Consider the following 27,524-nt stretch of genomic DNA (forward strand, 5'->3'; position numbering starts at 1 on the left):
GCCATATATACAATGGGCAGAAAACACAGGGCTATGTACAACTCTAATGAAAGTTTAATTGCAATGCAACGGTATTAAGTTTACAGTAAGTGTAATGAGGAGACAGGAAAGGGGGCAAGGTCCTAGGGTATAAACCTAGGTTCAAACCATTTCTGATAGGTAATTATATAAAAGAGGATACAGTATTTTTCTGTCTCGGGAAGCTTATTGCTAATGGTGAAAATACATAGTTTTGTGCCACAAACAGATGGACAAGGAAGCATCAAGTGATATGTGCAGCTCAGTCCAAATGGAGCTAGAAGAGATATCCAGCAAAATAGCAGATCTAGACAAGTGGAGAAAGATTTTCAACGTTCGTGGGTAAGGTTTTTTCTCTCTATAATTTTATAAGTACTAAAAATTAGATGGCATTTAAGGTCAAGGTTTTATGGAAATAAGACCCACGTAATTTATGAAGACTTTTTTGTAAACGTGTTTAGGACTGGAATGTTCCCTATATAATGTACTAAGAGGTGAAGTGGTTGATGCAGAATGGTAATCTTTACGATGATGTATGCGTAAGCTATCCATTTGCCAGATGGTTATTTTCAACTGTGTTTTTCTCCATAGGTTGGAGATCAGTCACAGGACCTTTCAGGTAAGTGTCCTCCATACTTTTTCAGCATGTTGATCAGGTTGATCTTTGTTCTCACATAAAATTGAATGTATCAATAGATTAATCTTGCCTGAACAACCACTCATAAAAAATAGCTTGTGAACCGAAGGGAGATGATGAGAGTTTTCACTTGTGCAATACATCAGAGAAACTATTCAAACGGGCACTCAGAAATGTTTTCACACAGAGCTGTTTCTCAATTTTGTAAGTTTAAATGCATTTTAGAAACCTTTGCATATTTAGATGCCTTATGTATTTACTACAGACAGAGTATTTTAAGACAGAGAAAATCTAATCCAGTTTTTCTACATCAATTTCTAAAGCAGTCTTAAAGTAAACTAGACATTTGTTTTTCTAAAAATATTGATACGCTTAGGATAACTACACAATTCTGTCTTTCTCCAGCGCTGTATCAACACATTTATGGTTCTATTTTTTAAAAATAAGTCAGTGTCCCTATCTATAATATTTGTGGTCTAAGAATGATAGTTAAAAAATAATCACCAACCAGTCTATACAGAAACAGTACAGCAAAAAAAAATTCATATGGATATTTTGCATTAAAAATCAAGTGAATCTCATGAGTGTGTTTTGATTAGAATTGCATGTATAACTGCTGATAGGATCAGAAGCCACACACACTAACATATAATATACATATTCATATTTTCTGATCTTTTATTATTTTTCTCTATCCCTTTTTGCTTTTGCTCTCTTCTTTTTATCTCTTTTCTTTTTCACATTTATTTTCACATTTAAGTTTACGTTCCTTTTTCACATTTACTTTTCTTTGAATGTAATTCTTATTATGTTATAAAATCTTTCAATACAACTATTTTTAAAAAAACAATACAGTAAAAAAGTAACTGTCATCACTAAAATCAACCTGAAAGTGAAGAAGTGAGTTTACTTATGAATGCAGAGACTACGATATACCTCAAAAAGTATGACTTGGTCATCTAGGTTATGTATATGCGTGAAAGTGGGAAATCATAGCTGGTATGGTTTATATTTCAATCCTATTGATGGCAAAATAAAAAGGAAGAATTGGGTGTGTTTTGCAGGGGAAAGTGTAGCATTCTGAATAAATGTGATAATGACGAAATTATTCTGTTACGCAATAGTGGACGGGAGAGAAAAAAATCAGAACTTGAAAACTGATAAATAATTGCTTTGTTGTCTGATGTTTTGAAATCTTGGTTTAAGTGTAGATCTATTTATGTAAACAAATGGAAAGATTGATGACAAGTTTTGAATATGGGTCAGAATTTTGGTACTGTCAGGAAGGCATCTTGGGAAAATGATATGAAAGAAAGGGAAAGACTCTAGAATAAAAACAAAATGATTGCCGAAAGAGAAAGTATGAGTTTTGTATGAATAGGAAACAGATGAATTGGATGTAAAGAAAGAGGATATGAAAGCTGCTTGAAACAAATGTGAAAAAAATTCCATTATAGAGTTCACAGAAGTGTGTGTGTGTGTCATTATGGAGACAAGTATGTTGTGATAGGCAAGGCTTAAATTTAGCAGCAGGATGCTCATGATTGACATATGCCTTGGGAAGGAACAGATTCAACAAAAAAGGTGTTTGTGCTGTACAGAGGGGGGAGAGATAGATGGATAGAGAGACAGAAATACTAAAACAGAGAGACAGAGAGACAGAGACAAAGATGGATGGATGGAGGGATGGATGGAGATAGATAGATTGATAGGTAGGTAGATGATAGATAGATAGATAGATAGATAGATAGATAGATAGATAGATAGATAGATAGATAGATAGATGATGGATGGATGGATGGATGGATGGATGGATGGATGGATGGATAGATAGATAGATTGACACACACACACACACACACAGAGAGAGAGAGACACACAGACAGATAGATATGACAGATAGATAGATAAAATAAAGAAGAGGGTGGAAAGTAATGCCTTTATTAAAGACCCTATTGGACAAGCAAAAAATGTAAATGAAGCCTATCTGCATCCAATGTACTTCTCTCAAAGTGGCAAAACAATAGTGATTAGGAGAGATGTATACACAGCTCTCCAAAATGCTGAAGATAAATAAGTCCCTCCTTCTACAGGAAATGGAAGTAGGAGCTTATAACCAAAGATATACTAGGTAGCATCCATAATATGTAGGAATTTTGTCAGAAAGGCCAAGAGCTGAGGCCTGTAAGAGATATCAAAAACTACAGAGTGTTCTCTGACTAAGTTAGAAACAAATGGACACCCAGAGACTATAGTTCCATTGTGAGGAGAAAGTATGAATTAGCAATAGGTGATGATCAGAAAATAGAATTTCTTAACTTCTATTTTGTGCCTGTTTTCTCTCTGAAGAGAAATAGAGCACTCACTTTATTTTCAATCTGCATTGGATGAAGGAGAAAACTGCAGTTTGGGATAGACAAGGAGAGGGTAAGAGACAACTTAGCTAACTTAAATGAAGGAAATAATGAAGGTGATCATGGAATCATTTTAACTCCCATAGTGTTTAAGAACTTCCAGAGGGCTTGTACAAACCCCAGATGAGCAAAAATAGGGGGGGAAGAAGAGAAACTAGAAATCTGTCAGCATATTTGTATGTGCTTGGATAGGCAGGAGCTAGTAAAGGTTTAGCTGCAAATTAATCATGTTGCATTACTACTTTAGTAGATCAGAAAACCATAAGCCAATTATATCTGGATCTCAGCCAAACTTTCAGCTAAGTTGCCCATGACATGTTCCTTAATACAATGGTAAAGCATGGCTAGATGATACTACTGTTGATGGACTGATAATTGTCTAAGATATCGTACCCAAGCATCCTTGTTAATAGTTCCATTTCACTAGGAGGGAGATATCAAATAGAGTGCCATAGAATGTGTAATGGATTCTAAGCTATTCAGTATCTTCATCAGTGACTGAAATGAGGGAGTTAAGTTGTTCCTGATCAGCTCTCCAGATAGTACAAAACTGCTGCAGCTGCATAATACTTTAAACAGGAAGAGATTTTTTTTAAAAAAAAAATCTAGATATTTGAATTGTGGGCTGAAATGAACAGCACGGAATTCAAAGAAAACTGTAAAATTCTTCATCTCAGAAGGAAAAATGAAAGGACGAAATATGGTAATAATAAATGTTCCATTGTTTATTTATTAAATGTATTAACTGTCCATCTTATTACAGGGTGATTATACAGAATGCAGGAGATCCACATTGGCAATAATGCATGTGAAAAGTATCCGGTGTCCTTATCAACCATAAGTTAAACCTTAGTTTGCAGTGTAATACAGCTGCCAAAAGGCAAATGCTATTTTGGAGTACATTAACAAAAACATTGGCCCTGATCACAGTAACTGTTCACTTTAATTTTACCCAGTCAGAACCTATTTGAAATAAATGTCCACAACTGGGTTCGGACCAATAGTTCGAAAAGGATAGGGATGAATTAGATAGCAATAGCACTTAAGACTTATATACCACTTCACGGTGTCTTACAGTCCTCTCTAAGTGGTTTACAGAGTCAGCCTATTGCCCCCAACAAACTGGGTCCACATTTAACCAACCTCGGAAGGACAGAAAGCTGAGTCAACCTTGAGCCGGTCAGGATTGAACTGTCAAAGTGCTAGCAATCAGCAATCAGCAGTCAGCAGGAGTAGCCTGCAATACTGCATTCTAACCACTAAACCACCACGGTTCATGAGTAGTGTTATGACTTCTTTTATTGTGTTTGTAAAGACAGGATACATCCCGTTTGTTGGAAGAATGCCATTATTGTTCCTTTGCACACGAAAAAAAGGGGGGGGGTAATAAGAGGCAATAGAAAAACTACACCTGAATTGATTCATTAAATATTCTTGGACAGGAATTTTGCAGAATTCCGACTTAATAAGTATAAGTAGTTACAATACCAATACTTGGACAAGCAGTGCAGGTTTACGCCTAAAAAGAGGTCATAGACTAGTTTTAACTCTTCAGCAGTTCAGTGAAAAATGTATGAATACTGTATATTTGTTGATTTAGAAAAGCATATGAAAAACTGAACAGGCTTGAATTATGGAAATTTTTGCATCTATTAAACCTTGGTTGATGAATGCAATCGGGTAATATTTTTGAGAGTAAAACAGAATGCCTACCAAATGGTTTTGAGCAGGATATAATGTGTTATGTTACCTTGCTGGTTTAATGTATTCATAAATAAATGTATTGGGACTCTGTAAATGAATTATAATTCCTTAACCTATAATAACATTAAACAAACAAGTCTAATATGTGATAATGTTAGAGTTGTGTTCATGGGGGCATGAATGCATGTGTACTTTGAATACAGATGATGCCATTTTGCTGGTAGAAAATTCAAATGATTTGCAAATGTTAAATGAATTGTCTGATGCAATGAGGAATGTGGATCTAAAACGTAATATATCAAAAGCCATGATAGTTGTTCTTTCTGGGCTGTGTATAATGTAGCTTTCTCTGAAAAGAAATAATATGGTGGATATGTATGAAAATAATATGGTGGATATGTATGAATATACTATATGGATAACTACACATTCCAGCAACATTAATCACTTAGAGATACCTTCAAATTTGATAGATGGATTCCTTATATGAGATCAGGGCAAGAGCATGTTTTTTTTTAATCCACCAACAATATATTTGAGTCAGCCAATGTTTATGCAAGTGAACAAATATTAACAGAATGGATGTATAAACCATGCATATGGCTGTTTTAGAATAAACAGCAAAATTGCTATCTATTTAGTTCAGTAGTGCAGCAATTACTCTTTATCCATATAAATATAATGCATATGGCTCATAATTAGCCTTCATTAAAAAGCAAATTTAAAAAACTATTTAAAACAACTATTAATTTATGTGGAGACAGGAGAATCATTTGAAATTTCTGTATAAAGAAAATATCTCTATTTTACTTTGACATTTATTTCTAAATAAGATCACTTTTCTTCAGTAATTCAGAACATTGTACTAAGTCTGTTCTCCCTTTTAAGTGCCACCAGTAACTTGATAACTTGTGATGTCCTTCATTCTATCCATTAGCTATGGATAGCAGACTGAAATTAAGTCAGCTCAAACGATGGGTGGGTTCTAAGTTGAGTTATATCGAAATATTGCAGGAGGAAGTAAACAGGAATCAAATAGTAAGTAAGACAAATGTTTGTCTTTTCTTTCTTAATAAGAAAGTGAAACTGACATGTATGAATTCCAGGAGTTGATTATTTTTAATTAGTTAAGTTTGCTGTAGACTATAATACATGAATCAGAATATAAATGAAACAGTGTATGTAGCTCAGGAGTAATTGTGAATGCTCATTCTGAGCCTCCAAACTGCTTCTAAGAAAATTTGCTTAAGGTAACAAAGTGCCCACATTATTATTGTACCAATTGTACTTTCTGCAAATAACAATATTGTTTGCCTTTAAATTACCGTCATCTTTTTTTAAAAGCTGCATCTGAAAGAATTGAATTTTCAACCAATGATAGAAACTAATACAAAAACCTTGCTATTACCTTCCAGTTAAAATGCTCTCGTGTTTCTGTTTGTTCCTTTCTTCATCTTTTTCAGAAATACCAAGACTGTAAATCTGATAATGATAAAGAAGATGCCTCTGGAACATGTCAAAATATAAACCCCTCAGAACAGAGCAGGTTTCCATTTAATACTTTATATTCAATTCCCAAAGCTGTAATCATTTCATCAGACCTAGGAGGGCATCCCATCTTATTGGAAATGGCTCTGGTAAGCAGATCTTATCAATTAAGCATGAGCTGAAACTTAATCTTGCCAGAATTAAGGAAACAGAGAATTCTTATCCAGCCACGCTGTTACGAAGAAGACTGCAGTATACTGCTGTTAGAATAATTAAAGTAGATGTTTATGGGGAATGATCACTTGAAATCCACTAACCTGATATCTCACTAGGTATAGAGCAACATAGATGTTAGAACCAGATCTCACAACAAAAGTTGATGTGTCTGAAATTACATGAGTTATTTTGGTGAAGAAGGGCTTTCTCTTTTTGGCACCCTCTCCTACTAACTAGCTAGCATATAAAACAAGATTAATGAAACAACTCCTTTGCTTGCCTAACAAGCGATGCTCAAGCAATCAAACCACATTATGATTTAATATGATAACCTGGTTTACATAACCTAGACTACCAAATCAAATGAATTTAACCACAGTACTAGGATCTCCATAATTTCACATCCCCTAGTTCCAGTGCTATTATCTGTTTGTTCCTGTTGACTACCACAATCTCTGTTTGAAAGTGTACTTCCAGCACTCCTGGGCATCTGTTTATTTTGTTACTATAGTGTTGTTGTGGAAACAGGCTGTCAAAATTATATTTAATGATCTGCCTTGGAAGGGATCAGTTTAAAGGGGTTTCAAAACAAAAGGTTGCAAGAATAGGGCATGCCATGCAATTCCCTTGTTTTGGCATGGTTGCTCAGAAGGGTTCATATAAAACAGAGGAAATGCTCTTCACTTTCTATGACATTTTAAGAATGGTTTTATCGATTGCTTTGTAAGCTAGTAATTTTACTTTGTTTTTCTTCTAACTCTAAATCATTTGGCTCCAGGGATTTTTGTTTTTGTTTTTACTTGGCTCTCTTTTTATTATGTCTTACAATGATTGTATATATGAGATTTTTAATATATCTACATCACCAAGAGATCTTTGATTGTTGGCCGACTTAACAGTGAACTAAAGAAATCTATTTTTCCCATTCAAAGGAATTGCGAAGGATGTTATTTGGAAACACATTTCAAGTCTTCAACTATGAATGGAAAAGATCATATTTCAGGTTTCACCACCCTTTTACTGATTTGGCCTATGCCTTAGAGATGGATAAGGTAATGTCTGCCCAACATTTTTTTAATTGATAAGTACTGTATTTTTTTCCACTATAAGATGCTCCAGACCTTAAGACGTACCTAGCTTTTGGGGAGGAAAAAAAATCTGTCTCTGCTCCCAGCAATTTGCCTCCTTGCAGCAAAGAGCAAACAGCCTGGTCAGCTTCAGCACAGCTTGCATTAGCACAAGCAGCTGATTGGTGGTTGGATTGGCCTCCCAGAATACCATTGATCAGCTGATCCAGTGATCTATGGGGATCATTGCTGCCCATAGCCGTCATCGTCACCTATCACCACCGACACCTATTGCTGCCTCCTGCCCCCAATTTTCAGCCTCCCCATGTCCCATTTTCAGCCATTCCAGGTGATAGGGATCGCCGCTGCTGATCACTGCCACCTATCGCCACTGATTGCCACTGCCAATTGCCGCCGCCGCTGCCATTTGGATTGGCAGCAATAGGTGGCAGAAATCCCCGCCGCATGGAACAGACTGAAAATAGAATACCCGGAGGTTGAAAATGGGGCACATGGAGGCAGCGATAGGCAGTGGCAGTGATCAGTGGTGATGGCAGTGATGGGCAGTGGCAGTGATGGGCAGTGGCGATCTTCATAGCCTGGAACAGCTGATCGGTGGTATTCCGGGAAGCCGATCCAATCATCAATTAGCTGCTCATACTATGCTGAAGCTGCCCAGGCTGTGCTGAAGCTGCCCAGGCTGTTTGCTGTTTTCTGCAAGGAGGCAAATTGCTGGGAGGCAGAGGCCAAAGGGTCTCCACCATTCAGGTGAGGACCAGTGAGTGGGTGGGGCTTCAGCAACATTCGTTCTATAAGATGCAGACATTTCCACCCACTTTTGGGTGGATCTTATAGTGCAAAAAATATGATATTTTATCAGGATCTCACCTATTTGCTGAAAGCTCCAATCAAAGCCACTATCCTTCAATTCCTTCTGTCTTCTCTTTTCTGGAGTAATAAAAATAAAAATGAAATAAAGATTTATATTTTTAGACCAGCATTCTGTAATAGATATTTGAACAAAGTCTAGCACATATGGAAAATGTCAAGTAGTAGACTGCTTTCTTAACTGATTATGTGATTTTTAAGAATATTTGCATTTTCGACAGAGAGAATTGGTAGATCCCTCCTATATACTGTAAGTTCAGAAGTTTCCAACTGACTCTAGCAACTCAGTGCGCTTCGAAAGTTTTCATGTAAAGCCAAAAAAATCTGCATGCCAAGTGTCTGTTGGCAATATTCACCTTTCAAACTCAAAACATATTCATAAAAATGCAAGCCAGTTTGTTAAACTAATAAATAAATAATAATAGTAACCAATAATTTATTAAATATGTATGCCACCTGATTTACACAGTCCTGTAAATCTGGAAAACACTATTCATACTCAATTTGTGATACGGTATTTCCTGTATCCAAGATCTCCGCTTGATATCTTCTTCCGGCCAGCTAAGCAGACAGCAAGGAGTTTATAGATTTTTGTTCAATTTCATGACATGGAAAAACGTTTGCCCACTATTGTTCTAAATAGAGCTTGGGAATGTATGTTGCGCAACACTTCGTCTCCTGTAAGGCTTGGAGAAGGTCCCCCAACACATTGGATTTGTATCATAGTGTAAGCAAATCACAGAGCAATTGACTCTTGATTTTGGTTTTTTCTTTTAGGGTGGACCCTCAGCAATCCAGATGGCAGTTCAGGTTCACATCATGAAACACTTTTTGTTTGTACAAAACAAAGAAGTAAATATCTCCCTTCAAAGGTAAGAAAATGAATACATCTGGGATGGGGGGAAAGTTTTATTTATTGATTTCTAGATGGAGCAGGAAGAACATAGTGCAGGTAGTCCTCAATTTATAATCACAATGAAGCCTAAAATTAATGTTGCTAAGCAAGACAGTTGTTTAGTGAGTTCTGCTTCATTTTACAACTTTCCTTGCCACTTTATTCACTTTATTAAGTGAATCCCTGTGGTTGTTAACTTAATAACGCCGTTGTGAAGTGAATCTGGCTGATTTTGCTTCTCCCATAAAGTGATCCTGTGATCCCAGGACACTGCAACTGTCATAAATATGAGTCAGTTACCAAGCATTTGAATTTTAATCACATGACTATGGGGATGCTGCAATGGTCATAAGTGTGAAAAAGGGTCGTAAGTTCCTTTTTTCAGTGCTATTGTAACTTTGAAAGGTCCCTAAACAAAACTGTTGTAAGTGGAGGACTGCCCGTAATAGCATTTTCAAATCATGACTTAGAGCAGAGAGCCGCTGCTTCTTCTGGACTGAAAACATCAGTTGGACTTTGAGTGGTCTGCCTTGGGTTTCAGTCCCTAAAGCAAGGGTGAGATTCAGCTGGTTCGAACTGGTTCAGGCGAACCAGTAGTTCCAGCGATCAGTTGGCCCCGCCCACCCGCCCCTGCGCTAGTCTGTCCTATATTTCCTTTGTTTGAAGCCCAGTTGATAAGTAAGACCGAGCGGATTGCCACGCTTCAGCTGTTTTTCACCGGGGTTGCAGTAGAAGATAAGTTTTAGAGCTGTTTTCAAATGCACCATGTGGATGTTTGGCACACGCATGTGCGAAATGCACGTGCACATGCAAAATGTGCACTCAGTGAACCGGTTGTTACCCAGTTGAATCCCACCACTGCCCCAAAGTCACAGGGAGTAGCTAAATCTGATTTTATTTCATTTATTCTTGAATTTAATTAAAATTAAAACATCAGTATATTTTTCTCCACTAATTCATTTGTTCAAAGAGTTTGGAGGTCTTGATGACCACACCCAAGGCTTAATGGTATCCCTTGTAGCTCTAAAACTGCAGGATTTTCAGATATTTTCATGTGAAGGGCAGTCAGCCTTGAATCTCCTGCTCTTCTCCCACAATTCTCCCACAATTCCCATAGAGGGAATGTAACTTCCTTCAGTGTTCCTTTAATTAACCACATCTAACTTCATTTTTCAGACAGCACTCAGTCCGAAATTTGCAACAGAACTCTCAAGGAGAATCACTCCAGCATCTATCAATTCATGTACATGTTAATTTGCTGCCATATCTCTATCCAGTGGAGAGACACTAAAGGGCAATTTCCACTGTGAGCTATGAATAGTCAGGAACTTTATAATTTGCATTAGGAAAACAATACAGAGAGTATAACACAGAGAAATAATTTAAGCAGTAATAAGCAGTGGGACCTAGCGGGATGTATCTTTATGCACACAGCAGGAAGCTTAATCATAGCTAGCACTCCCTGCCCATTAAACTCACCCATCTTAGTTACAACTCATTTCAACAGCATAGTACATAGCTGAACTGTTTCTTCCCACCTTCTTCCACAAATGTCCACAGCAACAGCCATCCCACTGCAAAAAATCTCAGAGAAATGGTCCCTCTCACTCAATTCTGCATCACTCCAGGCTCTAATCTGCTTCTCCCAGTATCAAACCACAAGTTTCCTCCAGCCTATTCTCTTGGCAGTTTGTTCACAAATGAAATCTGCCAACCATTTTCTCTGCCTCTGTACATTATCTGGCCTGCTACTCCATCTCCAAGGTGCCTCCTCTCTGATTCCAGAAAGAGGAATCCCAGCTGTAAAAGCATGGTAGATTTTCATTTATTATCTATCTATCTATCTATCTATCTATCTATCTATCTATCTATCTATCTATCTATCTATCATCTATCTATCTATCATCTATCTATCTCCATCATATTTATATGCTGCCCATCTTGCCTAGATGTGACTCTGGGTGGTTTACAATCAATAAAAACAACAGGATATAATGCTGAAACATTAAACAAATATTAAGACTAAACCTGGTTTAAAAGATAGGAAGGGAGCAAGATGCACATGAGAAGGAAATGGGTCTTATCTTAGTCCACAAAGCACTTCCAGAATGACACATGCCCATGGGGGCCCCAAGCAGTTGACGGGGCCATATTTTCAGGCCCATTTCGAAGGCCAAAAGGGTGGATGCAGATCTCACTTTGGGGGTGGGAGGGTGCAGCATGATGTTCCAGAAGGTGGAAGTTACAGCACAAATTGTTCTTCTCCTGGATCCTGCCAACCACGTTTGCTTAATCTCTTTTCACCTTAGCATCTCCAAAGATCTTATATCCTCTGCTTTTGATCTTCATCTGCTAAACATGTGAAAGTACCCTATTTTTTGCACTATAAGAGGTTCTGGACCATAAGACGCATCTAGCTTTTGGGGAGGAAAACAAGAAAAAGAAAATCTGCCTCTGCCTCCCAGCAATTTGCCTCCTTGCAGCAAACAGCCTGGTCAGCTTCAGCACAGCCTGATTTAGCACGAGCAGCTGATTGGCGGTTGGATCGGCCTCCCAGAATACAGCCAATCAGCTGTTCCAGGCTGCAGGTATTGCATTTAACATTAATCCTGGTAAATTTCATCACCCAATTTAAGAAACCGAGATTTGAACCTACCTTGGTGAGTTCAACATTCGACCATAGTTTCTTACTCGATGATATATGACATACCTGCAATTAATAAGAGGAACAATTTTGGAAACTTTTTCTCAGCCACTTAGGAAAAGTCCTGGTGAGAGAATGCACCCAAGTCTTGTATATCTTGTTTAAATATCATGCTAAATCATGGTTTGGGTTTTGTTTTTGTTTTTACACGTCTAATCCAATGTCTTGGAGAATAAAAATCAAAGAAATGGTTCAGAATCTAGTGATTTACTTTCATGGTTCACTATGATCTTTTTCTGTTTGGCTTTCCAGTATATCTGAAATAAGCCTTAAAGAGCAAGAAAAAACTCTTACGGCAGCACTAGCCGATATTCTGTGGACAGCAGGAGAAAGTCAGAGAGCGACTATCTGCCTTATCACGGATGGTGCTTACTTTACTGCAAATATAGACTATGAAGTGGATCACTTTACTGAACAAGTAAGATAAGCTATTTTAAAGATCGGGAAGGGAGAAATATTTTAGTTAAGTTTACACCCAACTTAAGAAAACCTCAAAAGTACAAAGCTAAATAAATACTTAGAACGAATTCCACCCATTCAAAGCCAGAATTCCAAGAACTTAAGTACAGGTAGCCCTTGACGTACAACCGTTTATTTAGCAACCATACAAACTTATGATGACACTGAAAAAGGTGACACACAATTCGCCATTTCTCTTATGACTTTTGCAGCATCCCCACAGTCACGTGATCAACATTTGGGCACTTGGCAACTAGCATGTATTTACACCAGTTGCAGTATCCCATTTGCAAACTTTGCAGCCGGTTTCTAACAAGCAGAGTCAATAGAGAAACCTGAGTTCACTTAATGACCACATGATTCACTTAACAACTGCAACGATTTGCTTAACACTATGACAAAAAATGTCCTAAAATTGAGTGTGACTCACTTAATAACCACTTTGCTTAATAAATGGACTATATATGTCTATATATGTATGTAGGTATATATATGTATATATACACACCTGTTGTGGTCCAGCAGGATCCGGTTGAGCTGATGATGACTCGGATAGCGAGGAACCATATGAGTCTGCCATGGATGATGTGGAGGACCATGTGCAGGGTTCAGACTCAGAGCAGGGACCAGAGAGGCTGGTTGGCCAACAGGAGGCTCCTGAGGCATGGAGCAGTGGGGAGGATCAAAGGCAATTTGTCCCTGATGCTAGATTGAGAAGGGCTGAGAAACGGAAGCAGCAACTAGGTAGGCAGACTCACAGAAGATGATTAAGCACAGGTGATTGTGGATTGACCCCTCCCAAGAGAAATTATAGGTGAGGCGTTAGGAGGGGACATTTGCAGGAAACAACCGTTCAAATTAGTAGTCAAGAAAATCTATGTATTCTAGCCGTGTCTGTTCGTTGGGACTATCTGCGGTGCTTCATTCGAATTATCTGGGTTGCTCTATTGAACATGAGTTGTCTGGGCCCTCAGCCAAAGAATTCGTTATCTCAGTAATTAAACAGTGGCAAACAGCCAAGCCTGTGTTCTGGTTTATTCACAGGCGGGAAGAGGGGGGCCAGAACACACACCTACATACCAGAGGTGGTATTCTGCCAGTTCAGCCTGGTTCTGTAGGCAACTGGTAGCGGCGGCGGGAACTTCCACCCACCCACTCACCCATCATCATGGACGCTCTGTGCATGTGCAAAAGCGCCACGTGCAAGTGAAGCAAGTGTGCGCACACAAGGCTCCCAGTTCCAAACCGGTAGTGAAGGGAAGAGAAAACCATTACTGGTACGTACATACATACATACATACATACATACATACATACATGCATGCATACATACATACCACATAAATCAAGGACTATCTATAATATTGACAGACTATTTGGGGAAGTCTGCTGTATATGATAAAAGAGGAAACCATATGTGGGATGCGAACATTCAAACAACCCACTAGATACAAGGAAAGAGTTAACTTTTATGTATTACTTTGCTGCTCTTTAGGAGACATCCACATTTTTCTAACCCAGTGAAATCTGGAAGATTTTACTAAGGTGAACTCTAGGATATGCGAGGTACATAATTCAAATCAGAATAAACAATGCTTGTCTGTGATAATGTTGAATGAGGTAATTACTATATCTCACAATATTTGTTTTTACTGGAATCCAGCCGCTTTATGGGCATTCTGTATTCTTAATATTTCTTTGCAGGTTCAAATGTTTGACTTTTTTGAGAAAGAAACAATGCAGCAGTTTATCTTGGATCACATACACTGCGTAAGTAGAGAGTGTGCAATTCGTTTGCAAAACAGAATATGTTCCAGTCATTTATTTATTTTCATTATACTTAGAAAGAGAACTGCATTTCTGTGTATTTTTCTCTGAAATGATTACTACCCGTTTGCTAGGGATTATTCTTAAATCATCCTACACAGGATTGTTGTCTGGTTCATATCCAGAAGTGTTAACTAATTCAATTTTATTCTGCTGCTAAACTTTTCATACATTTTGAATAATCATATTTGCTTTTGTATGGAGAAGTTTTCTTCATCTTGTCATCCAAAATCTAGCAGTTTCTCCAGCTCATGGGTTAGAGTGGGTAGTGGGTCCTGTCTACTTGATGGTTGTTCATCTAGCACAGTGTTTCTCAAACTTGGCGACTTTAAGTCCTGTGGACTTCAACTCCCAGAATCCCCCAGCCAGCATAGCTGGCTGGGGAATTCTGGGAGTTGAAGTCCACAGGACTTAAAGTCACCAAGTTTGAGAAACACTGATCTAGCATTTGGTCATTTTAACTGCATTTTAAAATTATTATTTTCTGTATATAACCCAGAGTTGTTGTAGAATTGGGCAGCCGTGTAAATTTTTAAATAAACAAATAAATAAATGCTGGTGAAGAAAGGGGTGGCTCAGTGGCTAAGACGCTGAGCTTGTCGATCAGAAAGGTCGGCAGTTCGGAGATTCGAATCCCTAGCGCAACGTAACAGAGTGAGCTCCCGTTACTTGTCCCAGCTTCTGCCAACCTAGCAGTTCGAAAGCATGTAAAAATGCAAGTAGAAAAAATAGGAACCACCTTTGGTGGGAAGGTAACAGCGTTCCATGTGCTTTTGCCATTTAGTCATGCTGGCCACATGACCACAGAGACGTCTTCGGACAGCGCTGGTTCTTCAGCTTTGAAACAGAGATGATCCCTGCCCCCTAGAGTCAGGAATGACTAGCACATATGTGCTAGGGGAACCTTTACCTTTACTTTTATTCTGGTGAAGAATTTTGGAAGTCCCAGTATATCTGGAAAATACTGGGTTAGGAAAGGCTATTTTGGATAATTTTGTAACTAAAAACAAGATTACAATTGTCAGAGACGTTGGGCAATGTTAAAATAATTCATGTTTTTTTTTTATCTATTTGAATCAGCTGAACTCTGAGGGAAGTCATGGGGCGATCTTATTTCTGTATAGTTTACTTTTCTCCAGGACATTTGAAAGGTAAAATGTTTTTTTTCCCTTTTTTAAATGCTTAGATTTAAGTTAAGCAACTATTTACCAATCAATGTGTATACCTTTAAGATTCTGCAAATGCTATTTATATTCATCGGTAAAGAAAGTTTTAGAAGATAAGTTGATCCATGTACTATCAAATGTAAGAAGAAATTACATAGGATGATGCAAATGTAATTGGCCATTTGCAATGTTATCAAATTTTGGTCAAAAAGATTACTGTGACACCATGGGCTAAGTCCAGTTGCTCAGAAGAGAATTAGCAATATTATTTTATTTAGGCATATTGAAACAAGTCCTACCCACTTCCACAAATGTCTTTCATGCAATATCTGGTCTCTTTCTTACTCTCTGTAGCCTCTCAAAATGGTTCTTGCCATCCTACCCTACTTTTGTTTTTGGTTAGGCAGGAAAGCATATTTCTTTTTTTTTAAATGCATTCATTGGGCTAACATGCTGATTTTCTAAGGTTGCCTGCTTAGAAACACATTCTGGTAAACGGGAGGTTGCCACTTTCAGCATTTCAGCATTCCTTTTTTATTATTAAAAATGCTATAATTAGGATAAAAGGAAGAGTGAGCAGACACATTAGTGCTCAGGCATGCCTGTCTAGGTTGTACAATGATTCAAATTCAATAGAAGAGTGCTAATAAATGAGAATATTTGTAGCTCAGTTTTGACATGAGGGGACCTTGATGCTCTCTGAGCTTTGTTGCAGTGCCGCATCTTCGCCCCCAGCCTGCAATGTTCCACGAAAGGCACGAGTGTGCAGGGCGGGGGGGGGTAACCGGGTTTACTAGTCATTCTGTGTTAATTTTTTACAGAGCACCCTTCGGATCCAAAAAAATACATCCATTATTAGATGGCAAGGTCATCGTCTTGGGAGGCAAAAGCAGGGGAAAAGAGAGGGGAGGTGAGCCTTGCTCGTGGGGCTGTAAGACTCTAAGCGCACTCCAGTTCCTACTTGTGGCATTGACTGGTTGCTTAGTTGGAAGGTATTCAGCAGTGTCATCAAGCAGGGTTGTGTCTCCAGGTTTATGAATTAAACTTTTTGGAGAAAATGCCAATGGAGTGTCTGCTGGTAAATCAGTATAAAATCCCTGAGGTCCAAAGAAATCCTTGTCAGAGATTGATAGACTCCAAAGCTTGGACTTAACTGCATCCAGACGCTTTATAATTTGGGCTCTTTCCGATTGAGGAAGCGCTCTAAAGGAGCCAAAGAGCACTCTGGGCTTTGTTTTTTTTTTGCAAACGTTTCATTATCCAAACTAGGTAACATCAGCAGTACTAGTGAAGGAGGAGGAGCTTCCAATGATGATGGCGGGCGTCCCTTGAGCTCCGAGAACACCATGGAGCTCCCGCCCGGTTAAGGGTTGCTGCCGGCTCCCGTATCATCTGAGGGAGCCGAGAGTTTGATAGCCCGACCACCCAGGCATGTTTTGGGCTTGTTTTGGCCCGCCAGGGTGTTCGGTGAAGACCGGAGGGAGGAGAGGACTGGAGGGCTGGAGGAGGAGAGGACTGGAGGGCTGTAAACGGCTGTAAACGCCGAGAAACGCTGAGAAACACCAGGAATAGAGGGAATAGAGGAGAAACACCGAAAAACCTCAAAAGAGCTGGAAAAGAGCCGGAAAAGCTGAAGGAGAGTGAGAGGAAGGGGGTGAGAGGCTCCAGAGGCATTGGAAGCATTGGAGGCACCGGAGAGATCCTTGAAACATCGAATAACTTGAGGGAGAGAAACAGGAAACATCTGATAGGTGAGAAGGACTGGGAGGTGGACGGAGACTGCTGGAAGAGACAAGGGGAGATGGCTGCGACGATGGCTGAATGGAGGAAGTTGCAGCCAGAGAACCCCCTGGGATATTTTGTCATCTTGTTATTCCTGGCTGTTTGTCTCTGGCTACTCCCTCTCCCCCCCCTCCCGGGCCCCTGCTGGCTCGAGCAGACTAACATTGAGAGCCAAGCAGCTGGGCCAAGAATCCCCCCCCCTTCCATCGGGGGGGCTACATCCACCATGGAACAGATGAATGGAACTATCATCTATCCTTTACCACCATTTACCATTTACCATCTTCGCCTTTCCCCCTACCATCTGGGACATCTAATCATGGCTTGCTCTCCCCCCCCTTTCTCTCCAAGTTCTGAGTACCACCTGGACATTGAAAAAAATCTTCTGCCCTCCATTGAGACTCTAGCCCACTGGTTTTCAACTATTAACTTTTATATCATCTGCACCCCTACCTTATCGGGATGGTCAACAACCTACCAATTTACTCGAGGACAGACCTGTTTCGCCTGCGGGAGGCCCCTCTCTCGCAGGTATGGCCCTTGGCTCTCTCAAGGGCCAGCCTTGATGACGGGTTCGTGAACCCCGAGAGGTGGAAGAAGAGGAAGCTGAGGGGCTTTTTAGTAAAATGTTTTATACTGTTTTTAGGGGGTCCCAGGGTGGGGGGGAGGGTTAATCAGACCGGGAGGACGGCCAGAGCCGGACAGACGGGTGAGTCCAGGAAGGACGGGGATGCGGTGGAGGGGGGGAATATAAAGGTCACGATAGCAGAGGGTTGTCCTATTACAACGGTCGCGGGGAGGAGGGGATGCGAGGACAGGATAAGATCCCAAGGTCGGTTGGGAGACCGTGGCTGCTGGTTACGCCCGGTCGCTTGTACCAACCCCTGCAGCCTAGGTGGACAGGTGCTACAGAGCCAGGGCCTGCGGCTGATGCTTTGCAACGCAAGGTCTGTCATCAACAAGGCCCCCCTCATTAATGAGTTGATCTCAGAGGGGGAGCTAGACCTTGCAGGGATAACGGAGACCTGGTTGGGCCACGAAGGTGGTTTACCCCTCGTGGAAATGTGCCCACCGGGTTTTCGAGCATTCCATCAGCCTCGGGCCCTGGGTAAGGGTGGTGGGGTGGCGGTGGTTATGCGGGAATGTTTAGAGCCGAGGGAGTTCACTGTTCCTCAGATACCCGGGTGTGAGTCCCTTGGTGTGAGTTGGGGCCCAGGGAGGCAGTGGGGCTTGCTGATTGTATACTTGGCTCCTCGCTATGCATCAGCAGCCCTGCCCGAGCTCCTCGAGCTAATCTCAGCGACGGCAGTTGAGACTCCCAGACTTCTGGTCATGGGGGACTTCAACTTGCCGTCAACGGGAGCGGCTTCCGAGGTGGCTCGGGAGTTCATGGCTTCCATGACGGCCATGGACCTGACCCAATTAGTGCAGGGCCCCACTCACGAAGGGGGCCACACACTGGACCTCATTTTTGTATCTGAACAGTGGACGAGTGATCTGGGAATAGGGGATTTAGTTATCACGCCCCTGTCATGGTCAGACCACTCATCCCTCCGGCTGGACTTCCCTGGCGCTATCCCCCACCGCGAGGAGGCGGAACCAGACTCTATAAACTGGTACCGCCCCAGGCACCTGATGGAATCTGATAGATTCCTGACGGAGCTTGGGCCAATACCTGTAGCCTTGTCCCGCTCCCGTTCCGAGGACCTAGTGACTGCCTGGAATAGGGCGACGACTGGGGCCTTGGACCGGGTTGCGCCGTTGCGACCTCTCCTGCGGCATCGACCCACCCGGGCTCCTTGGTTCACTGAGGAGCTCAGGGTGATGAAGCGCCACAGGAGACGTCTAGAGAGCAGGTGGAGATCCTCGCGCTCCGAATCTGACCGAACACAGGTAAGAGCCTATTTGCGGACTTACCTTGTGGCAATAAGAGCGGCCAAACGTAGACATTGTGCTGCTCTTATTGCGTCCGCGGATAACCGCCCTGCCGCCCTGTTTAGGGTGACTCGCTCCCTCTTATCGCAGGGGGCGCGGGAGACACCCTTACAGGGTAGAGCAGAGGAGTTTGGGGAATATCTTCAGGACAAAATCGATCAGATCCGGAGCGGGTGGACCTCCGTCAGTGGACCAGACGAGCCGCCAACAGCGAGTCTTGAGGGACCATTCTGGGAGGAGTTTGACTCTGTTGCCCCCGAGGATTTGGACAGGCTGCGTGGACGGCTGCGACCCACCACTTGTTTAACGGACCCGTGCCCCTCCTGGCTGGTACTGGCAGCCTGGGAGGTGACACGAGGCTGGCTCCTGGGCCTGGTGAGCGCCTCACTGAGTGAGGGATACTTACCAACCGCCTTGAAAGAGGCGGTGGTGAGACCCTTGCTCAAGAGGCCTGCGCTCGACCCAATGGAGCTAGCTAACTATCGTCCAGTCTCCAACCTCCCCTTTCTGGCGAAGGTTGTCGAGAATGTGGTGGCGCAGCAGCTCCCGCGACACCTAGACGAATCCGACTATCTAGACCCACGCCAGTCCGGCTTCCGACCCGGGCACAGCACTGAGACAGCCTTGGTCGCGTTGGTCGATGATCTCTGGAGGGCCAGAGATAGGGGTTGCTCCTCTATCCTGGTCCTATTAGACCTCTCGGCGGCTTTTGATACCATCGACCATGGTATCCTATTGCGCCGGTTGGAGGGGATGGGAGTCGGAGGCACCGTTTTGCGGTGGTTCGGCTCCTACCTCTCCGACCGGAAGCAATGTGTGTTGACAGGGGGGCAGAGATCGTCCCTGAGGCCACTCACTTGTGGGGTGCCACAGGGGTCGGTCCTCTCGCCTCTCCTGTTCAACGCATATGTGAAGCCGCTGGGTGAGATCATCCGTGGTTTTGGGGTGGAGTACCATCTTTACGCTGATGATACTCAGCTGTATATTTCAACCCCAAACCACCCCAACGAGGCTGTCGAAGTGATGTCCCGGTGTTTGGAAGCCGTCGGGGTCTGGATGGGGGACAACAGACTTAAACTCAACCCCTCCAAGACCGAGTGGCTGTGGTTACCGGCGCCTCGGTTCAGCCAGCTGACTCCATCGCTGGCCATAGGGGGCGAACAATTGTCCCCTGTGGAGCGGGCGCGCAATTTGGGCGTCCTCCTTGATGCCCGGCTGTCAATGGAGGACCATGTGGCAGCCGTGGCAAGGGGGGCGTTCCACCAGGTTCGCCTGGTGCGCCAATTGCGCCCCCTACTGGACCGGAGTGCCCTGCGCACGGTCACTCATGCGCTGGTGACGTCTCGCCTGGACTACTGCAATGCTCTCTACATGGGGCTTCCCTTGGGACGCGTCCGGAGACTGCAGCTAGTTCAGAACGCAGCCGCGCGGGTTATTATGGGAAGTACACGTTACTCCCACGTAACACCTCTCCTGCGCGAGCTGCACTGGCTACCTGTGGCCTTTCGGGTGCGTTTCAAGGTATTGATCACCATCTTTAAAGCGCTCCATGGCAGTGGACCTAGTTACCTGCAGGATCGCATCCTACCACACACGTCCCTGCGACCTATCCGCTCACACAGAGAGGGGCTCCTCCTGGTGCCGTCTGCTAGTCAATGCCAGCGGGCGACACCTAGGAGTAGATCCTTCTCTGTGATGGGCCCAACCCTCTGGAATGACCTCCCCCCTGACATTCGAACTACCACCGACCTCCGTTCCTTCCGGCAAAAGTTAAAGACTCACCTATTTCAATCAGCTGGCCTGGCACTTTCTTAGTTCTACCTCCCGGGGATTTATTCATTTTAATTGGGTTTGGGGTTTTAAAAAGTTTTTAATACACTATATACTATATTTAATATTTATTATTCTATGTACAGTCTTGCAACCTCCTCCACCTACGTATTTAATTATTTAACTGTTTTGTATGTATTTTATAACGTATTTTAGTGACTGTACACCGCCCCGAGTCCCTTTCGGGAGAGGGGGCGGTCTATAAATATGAATAATAATAATAATAATAATAAATAATAGTCCCTGGTAGTGATATGATGGGACGGAGAAGCATGCCAGATTTGTGTTATTTAGGGGCATCCCTAGAAGCGTTGTCACTATCACTGATGATGTTACCTAGTTTGGGTAATGAAATGTCTGCAAGAAAATAAGCAAGCTCAGAGATCACCAAGGACCCCAGAATATTTGTAGTTCAGGGCTGAACTATGGCGTCCTCGGTGGTCTCTGAGCTTGGTAGTTTTCTTGCAAACATTTCATGACCCAGTCACCTACCCAGTGCCAGTTGGGTAATGAAATGTCTGCAAGCAAACAACAAACCAGAGAGCATCGAGGACTACACTTCAGTTCCACAGAGAAGCTATTCAGTATATATAGATATAAACATAGTCCTTGTTTGCAAACAGTCCCATTTTTTTCCCTTGGGGGGAAAAAAAAACCTTTGGTGTCTGGAATCGCTGAATGTTTTTCTGTTGGTTGCAATGTCACGATAACAACAACAGAATTATAACCACGTACTATGCAAATTGTAAATATAAAACCAAAGTAGGAAAGAAAAAGAGTTCAAGAGATGAGGTGATTTTACAGAAAGGCTCTTCAAAAAAACCTTTCAATTAAATGACCCTTAATTTTCCAGTTTCCTGTTTGTTATATCTTTGCTTATTATTTCCATCTCCTGCCTCTCAAAGGGAGATTTATTTGAGTCTCTTCCTTCTATTTTATCAATTCCATTACTCTGCTACTGCATATAAATTAAACTTGAGGGTTTATATAAAGAAAAAGGCCGGGCATGATCTCAATAATATTTTAAAAAATGAAATGTGCTGTGAAATAACAAATATTCATACAGAATAATCTTCATGACTCAATCTGGTCTCCCAGCTAGGTCTGATGCTTCAGTTAGTATTATTACACCCTGCAATGATGTTAAAAGTTGTTCATTCTCCTTCCTATAGGCTTTGCCATAGGATAGCTGAAACAGGATTTTGTGTAGATGACAAACTATAAATAAAGTGAAATTAATTAAGTGAAGTTAATTAAGAGTTAAACTATAAGTGAAACCAATTCTGTAGCATTTTCTTTGTATTTGGCTGAACAGGCTTCAGAGAGATCTCGACTTCACCACAACTCACCTGTTACATTGTCAACATGGAGACATTAGCTGCACACAAGTATGTTTCTAAATATGAAATTTATAGTCTTTGACTATTTTTCACAAGTACATAAAAATGAAAAAATAATATGTTGCTATACTTTAATAAGGGACCTAGTGGCTCAATGGCTAAGATTCTGAGCTTGTCAATCAGAAAGGTCGGCAGTTCGGAGGTTTGAATCCCTAGTAACGGAGTGAGCTCCCGTTACTTGTCCCAGCTTCTGCCAACCTAGCAGTTCGAAAACATGTAAAAATGCAAGTAGAAAAATAGGAGCCACCTTTAGTGAGAAGGTAACAGCGCTCCATGCGCTTTCAACTTTCAGTCATGCCGGCCACATGACCACGGAGATGTCTTTGGACAGCACTGACTCTTCGGCTTTGAAACAGAAATGAGCACTACCCCCTAGAGCCGGGAAGGACTAGTACATATGTGCAAGGGGAACCTTTACCTTTACTTTATAATTTAATGTTTCCAGTTACTGGGCAATGTTAGGTTTCAAGGTTTAGAGATTGTAGCCAAGACAAAAGATTTCCTGATGTTTTGCCAGCAGCTGAAGCTGGCACCTTCAGAGGCAGGTTGGTTTGCCTAGCAGACCCCAGGCAACTGAGCAGAAATTTACTGGGCTCTTGTCTTTATAGTCAGGTCTCCTGATTCTTAATACTACCTGGAAGTATAATGTTGGTCCTTTCTCCCTTTAGGCAATTCTGAATCTCATTTTAACTGGCAGGGCAAGTCCACATGTGTTCAATGGATGCCAAAGGCTTGACACTGAAGGCAGTATGCAAAAAGTACTGCATGGAATTCTCTCCCGCAGTGATGTTGGCTACTTACAATGGAGCAAGGAAGAAGCAGAACAGTACAGATCTCTACAGGTGTGTGGGGGAAAGCATTCAGATTACAAGTACTTGAAGGGGTTTTTCCTCCCTTGATCAGCCAATCCAGTACCCATAAGAGGGTCTCAAAATAGCTTTGAGACATCATGGGCCAACAAAAGTGAGGAAAATGAGAAGTGACAGCCAGCATATAGAAGAATATAAAAAAACATATTTCTTGGTGAAATAAAAGGTTGCTTTAGTTTAGCATTTTGTTCTGACAGGGGCCAAGTAGGTGTTAACAAGAAGCTCATAAGCAGATGTAAGTCCTATAATCTCTTCTCTCAGTAACTGATAGTAATACTGGACATTATATGTGCAAGCAAGATTTTCAGCCTCAGAGCATGCAATCTACACCAGGCCTCCCATGGTCTGTCTCTCTGCTCCTCTTAGACACCCTGCACTCTGCATTACCTCTCCACTCATGGGCTGAAAATCCTGATGAGATTTCAGCTGCCTCTCATCTCTAGAAGCTGGCTGAAAAAGTTCCCTGACAAAAGCTAAGCCAGCACAGGGCTAAAATCCTTCAACAAAAGGTTCTTTTGCTCTGGGGGCCGGCTGAAAGTGCTCCTTGCCAAAATCCAAGCAGACTCAGAGCTGAAATCCTTCAGCAAGGAACTTTCTGAGTCAGACCCCAGAAATGAGAGGGATTCCTTTAGGCAGGCAGCAGCAATTTGCAATCATCCCTGCTGGTTTCCCCATTGACTTTCTGGGGAAGCTGGCAGAGAAAATTTTAAATGACGATCACATGACCATGAGGCACTTGTCAACCAGATGTAAGCGTGAACATGTTGCTAAATACCTAAACTGTGATTATGTGACCGTGAGTTGAGGGCACATCCTCTCTTTATCTGGAGAAGTTCCAAGGAATCAGTCTGTTCACCATTGGTCTTTGCTGAAGTCATTGGCTCCATTTTAGCAGAGCTGTCTTAAGTTTACCATAATCCTCCAGAAGTCATATTTCAAGTGTTTGTATAAATTTCTGTTTAGTATTTGTTAGGTTGGTGATGTTGCCACAACTCATGGAAGATAATTTTATAATTCATGTGTTTTTCTCTTTCATCATTCAGTTTCACTGGATAATTCAGGCTATTTCTTGGACTGCCATAATTTGCACAGTCCACTTGACAGCATTTTAGAAGAATTAAAGATCTTAGGAAATGATAGCTTACTATCCAAGACGTGGCTAATTAGACATCCCTCAGAAGAATTCAGAATTGTTCCCAGGGTGGTTGAAATAAAGAGCCACTTTTTACAGACAACGAATCTCATTTTACTTTTATGCCAGTTTAACCTTTTTAAAGTAAAGTGTTTGCATTTTAAATTTAGAAATATGTAATTCCAAAAAGAAAACATGCAAATTCGTTTTATTTCACTTGATGCATAACTACAACTTTTATACTACAGGTTGGAAGCATGTTGAAGACACCAAAATTGCCAATATGGCTGTGCAACATAAATGAAACATACAGCATTCTCTTCAGCTTAAACAGGTTGTTATTGTCTGATTGGAAAATGGAACATCTCTTTGATTTATATTTTTATAAAGGCAAGCCCTCCCAAAAGAAAACTATTCATCTAACAATAGGTAGGCATTTATATTTCTTGGAGAAGTATTAAAGAAGATGCTTATTTCTTTTTCTTTTTCCCACAAGTAATGCTTAAATCCATTTCCCTGTCTTTTCTGATCATTGTAAATCAAATTTTAAAAGTGAGATTGATTTAAATGCCCCTTCTAATTTTTAACTGTAAAGTGATGAATCCCAGATTAAGTAGTATTCCAAAAATGCTTGGAAAATCACCCAAACTAAAATTAAAATAAACAATATAACGCCTTAAAAGATCCAGCTCTGACTAAGGATGAACTTGAAAGAAATACAGTTTCTGGGGAAATTCCAAAAGCACTGCCAATAAAGATAAGGGAAATACTCCAATTGTTTCAATCCATATAAGCCATTAAAGGACTTGCCTAAAGACCATATATATCATAAAACTGCTCTCTATTGTTTACAATAAGTGTTGTGCTGAAGTACGATTATTAAAAAAGTGAAGGTTTGAATATCATAGCATGGAATACTATGCAAGAATGAGAAGGCAAGAAGGGACTTTTTAAATGGAATGGGACAATTCATTGTGACCAACTTGCCATGGCCAATTGACCGCAGGACAATTCAACAATTGGGCTTTAATTGTTTAAAACAACTACAAACAAATATTTTATTTTTTGCCATTCACATTTTATTTTGTCCCTCCTTTGGTATCTGTTTTTAAATGGTTCTATTCCACAATTCATTCAATATTAGTGTAACTCTTGTTCCACAATGAATTGTCCCATGGCAAGTTGGCAGAGGTGAGTTGGCCATGGTGAGTTCACCATGGCTAGTTGATTGTGGCGAATAGTCCTACATCCCTTTTTAAGTATTTGAGAGGACTCCTTTCAGTGGATAAATATATAAATAAATAGATGAATGACTGGATGGAGAGAGAGAGACAGAGAGACAGAGAGACAGAGAGATGGAGAGAGAGACAGAGAGACAGACCAACCATTGAAATCAATGGCCCAATAAATGTGTGAAGAAATTCCAATATGATGGAATGTTGGAATTTCTAATGATCATTCTAATGATGGAGAATGATAAATGCACAATTGCATTTTCATATTTCAAAATATTCTGGGATTCATAGACTTGGAAGAGGTCATTTAGGCCAGGGGTCACCAACTTTTCGGACCTTGGGAACCACTAAATTCATAATTTTAAATCTTGCAGACCACTAATATGGATTTTTTTAAAAAAAGATAAATAGTATTTAGTACAATATAAAAAATGCAAAATGCAAAAAAAAAAAAACCACCAAACTTTTCTTGCAGACCACCAATGGTCCATGGTCCACTGGGTGGTGACCACTGGTTTAGGCTATTGAGCCCAATTCTCTGATCAATGCTATTATTCAAATTAAAGCATCCTTTCCCTACCTAGCCTTTATTTAAATATCTCCCATGAAGGGAACCCAGTATACTTTTGGATAATTGGTTTCACTCCTGGAAATGTTTTTTTTCCTAACATTTAACTGATATCTGCCTTCCTATGTCTTCCATTGCATGTACTCTGGAACTGGTCTTGGCCACTTGGTCTTCTGTATCAAGAACTGTAGGCAATAATCCTAATCTGAAATGTATGTGAACATAGGGCACAATTATTTTCCTTTATATCATTTCTTTCACAAAAGTTACATTTTGTGAGCTTTATTCTAAGAAACATTTCAAAAAGTGACTGAGACTGATCTGCACTTCTAATTTCAATATATGGCTATGTGCTGAATTAATGCTAAATTGAACTCAAGATCTGTTTTGCCTGAAACAGAGTAAATGCATGTTTGCTGCTCTCTTCTCAGATACACATTCTCATCACTGGGAAGAAAACCATTGTGTGGGCGACAGGGATCCCAACAAAAGAGTGCCATCTCTGGAAATGGCCATTCGAACTAAATGGGAAGGAGCCGCCATCAGCTGGAATGGGATAAGTCCTTTCTTCTGATCCATGTGACTGGAGGAGATGGTCTTCTTTAAAGGTGCTGCCCACATGAAAGTGAGAAAAAGGAAGACAGTGTATTGCTAATTTTAAAAGTTGCTACTGCAAATTATAGGGAAAAAATTAGCATCCTGCGAAACTCACTCAATTGCTAATCAATACATCAAGATACAAAGATTGTAGCAATATGAGTATTTGTCTGTACAGTCCTCATTAGTGACCACAGTTAGGATCAGCAACTGGTCGCAACTGAAAATGTGCAATAAGCAGTCTTGCTCTTGAATAGAGAGAATAGTGAAAATCATGGAAATAGTATTATCCCTCGTGAACATAATTTTCCGTAGCGTCAGGCACAAAGAAAAACAACTTCTATTTTGAAGGTTTTCTTATGGCATAGAAAACATCATTAATTTAAATAAATAGCCAGTGTATGAACCTCAATTTTGTTGAACAAGTCCAACCAGACGTAATCAAAATAGCCAATGAGCTGATGCTTGAACTGTAGCTTATTGATATCTCACTGGTTCTCCAGTTATGTCTTCAGAAGCTCAGTATAAGCAGAACTGATTTTCTTCAGATTAATGCTATCTCAGCATCAATCAGCAATGTGATAGGCATACATATTATGTCATGGGAACAATATTAGCCTGGATTTCTTCTAACCATTGTGTCAAGAAAGCTCTTGGATAGTGACGACCTAAATAGAGATAGTATCAATTAGA

At 41.0% G+C, this 27,524-nt stretch overlaps 1 protein-coding gene across 1 annotated transcript; it reads left to right on the forward strand.

The window, feature by feature from the left end:
• Positions 1–247: 247 nt before the first annotated feature.
• MINDY4B (MINDY family member 4B) lies at positions 248–26,808 on the forward strand (the record flags this gene model as incomplete). The annotated part of the gene is made up of 12 exons (XM_081954045.1): positions 248–360; positions 610–637; positions 6,237–6,410; positions 7,410–7,529; positions 9,210–9,304; positions 12,284–12,449; positions 14,195–14,260; positions 15,398–15,468; positions 22,346–22,418; positions 23,099–23,272; positions 24,680–24,860; positions 26,666–26,808. 12 exons carry the CDS (start codon positions 248–250, stop codon positions 26,806–26,808), a joined length of 1,404 nt encoding a protein of 467 aa, XP_081810171.1.
• Positions 26,809–27,524: the final 716 nt, after the last annotated feature.

This window comes from Natrix helvetica, assembly GCF_964273705.1.
Source record: "Natrix helvetica genome assembly, chromosome: 5".
Classification (NCBI taxonomy): domain Eukaryota; kingdom Metazoa; phylum Chordata; class Lepidosauria; order Squamata; family Natricidae; genus Natrix; species Natrix helvetica.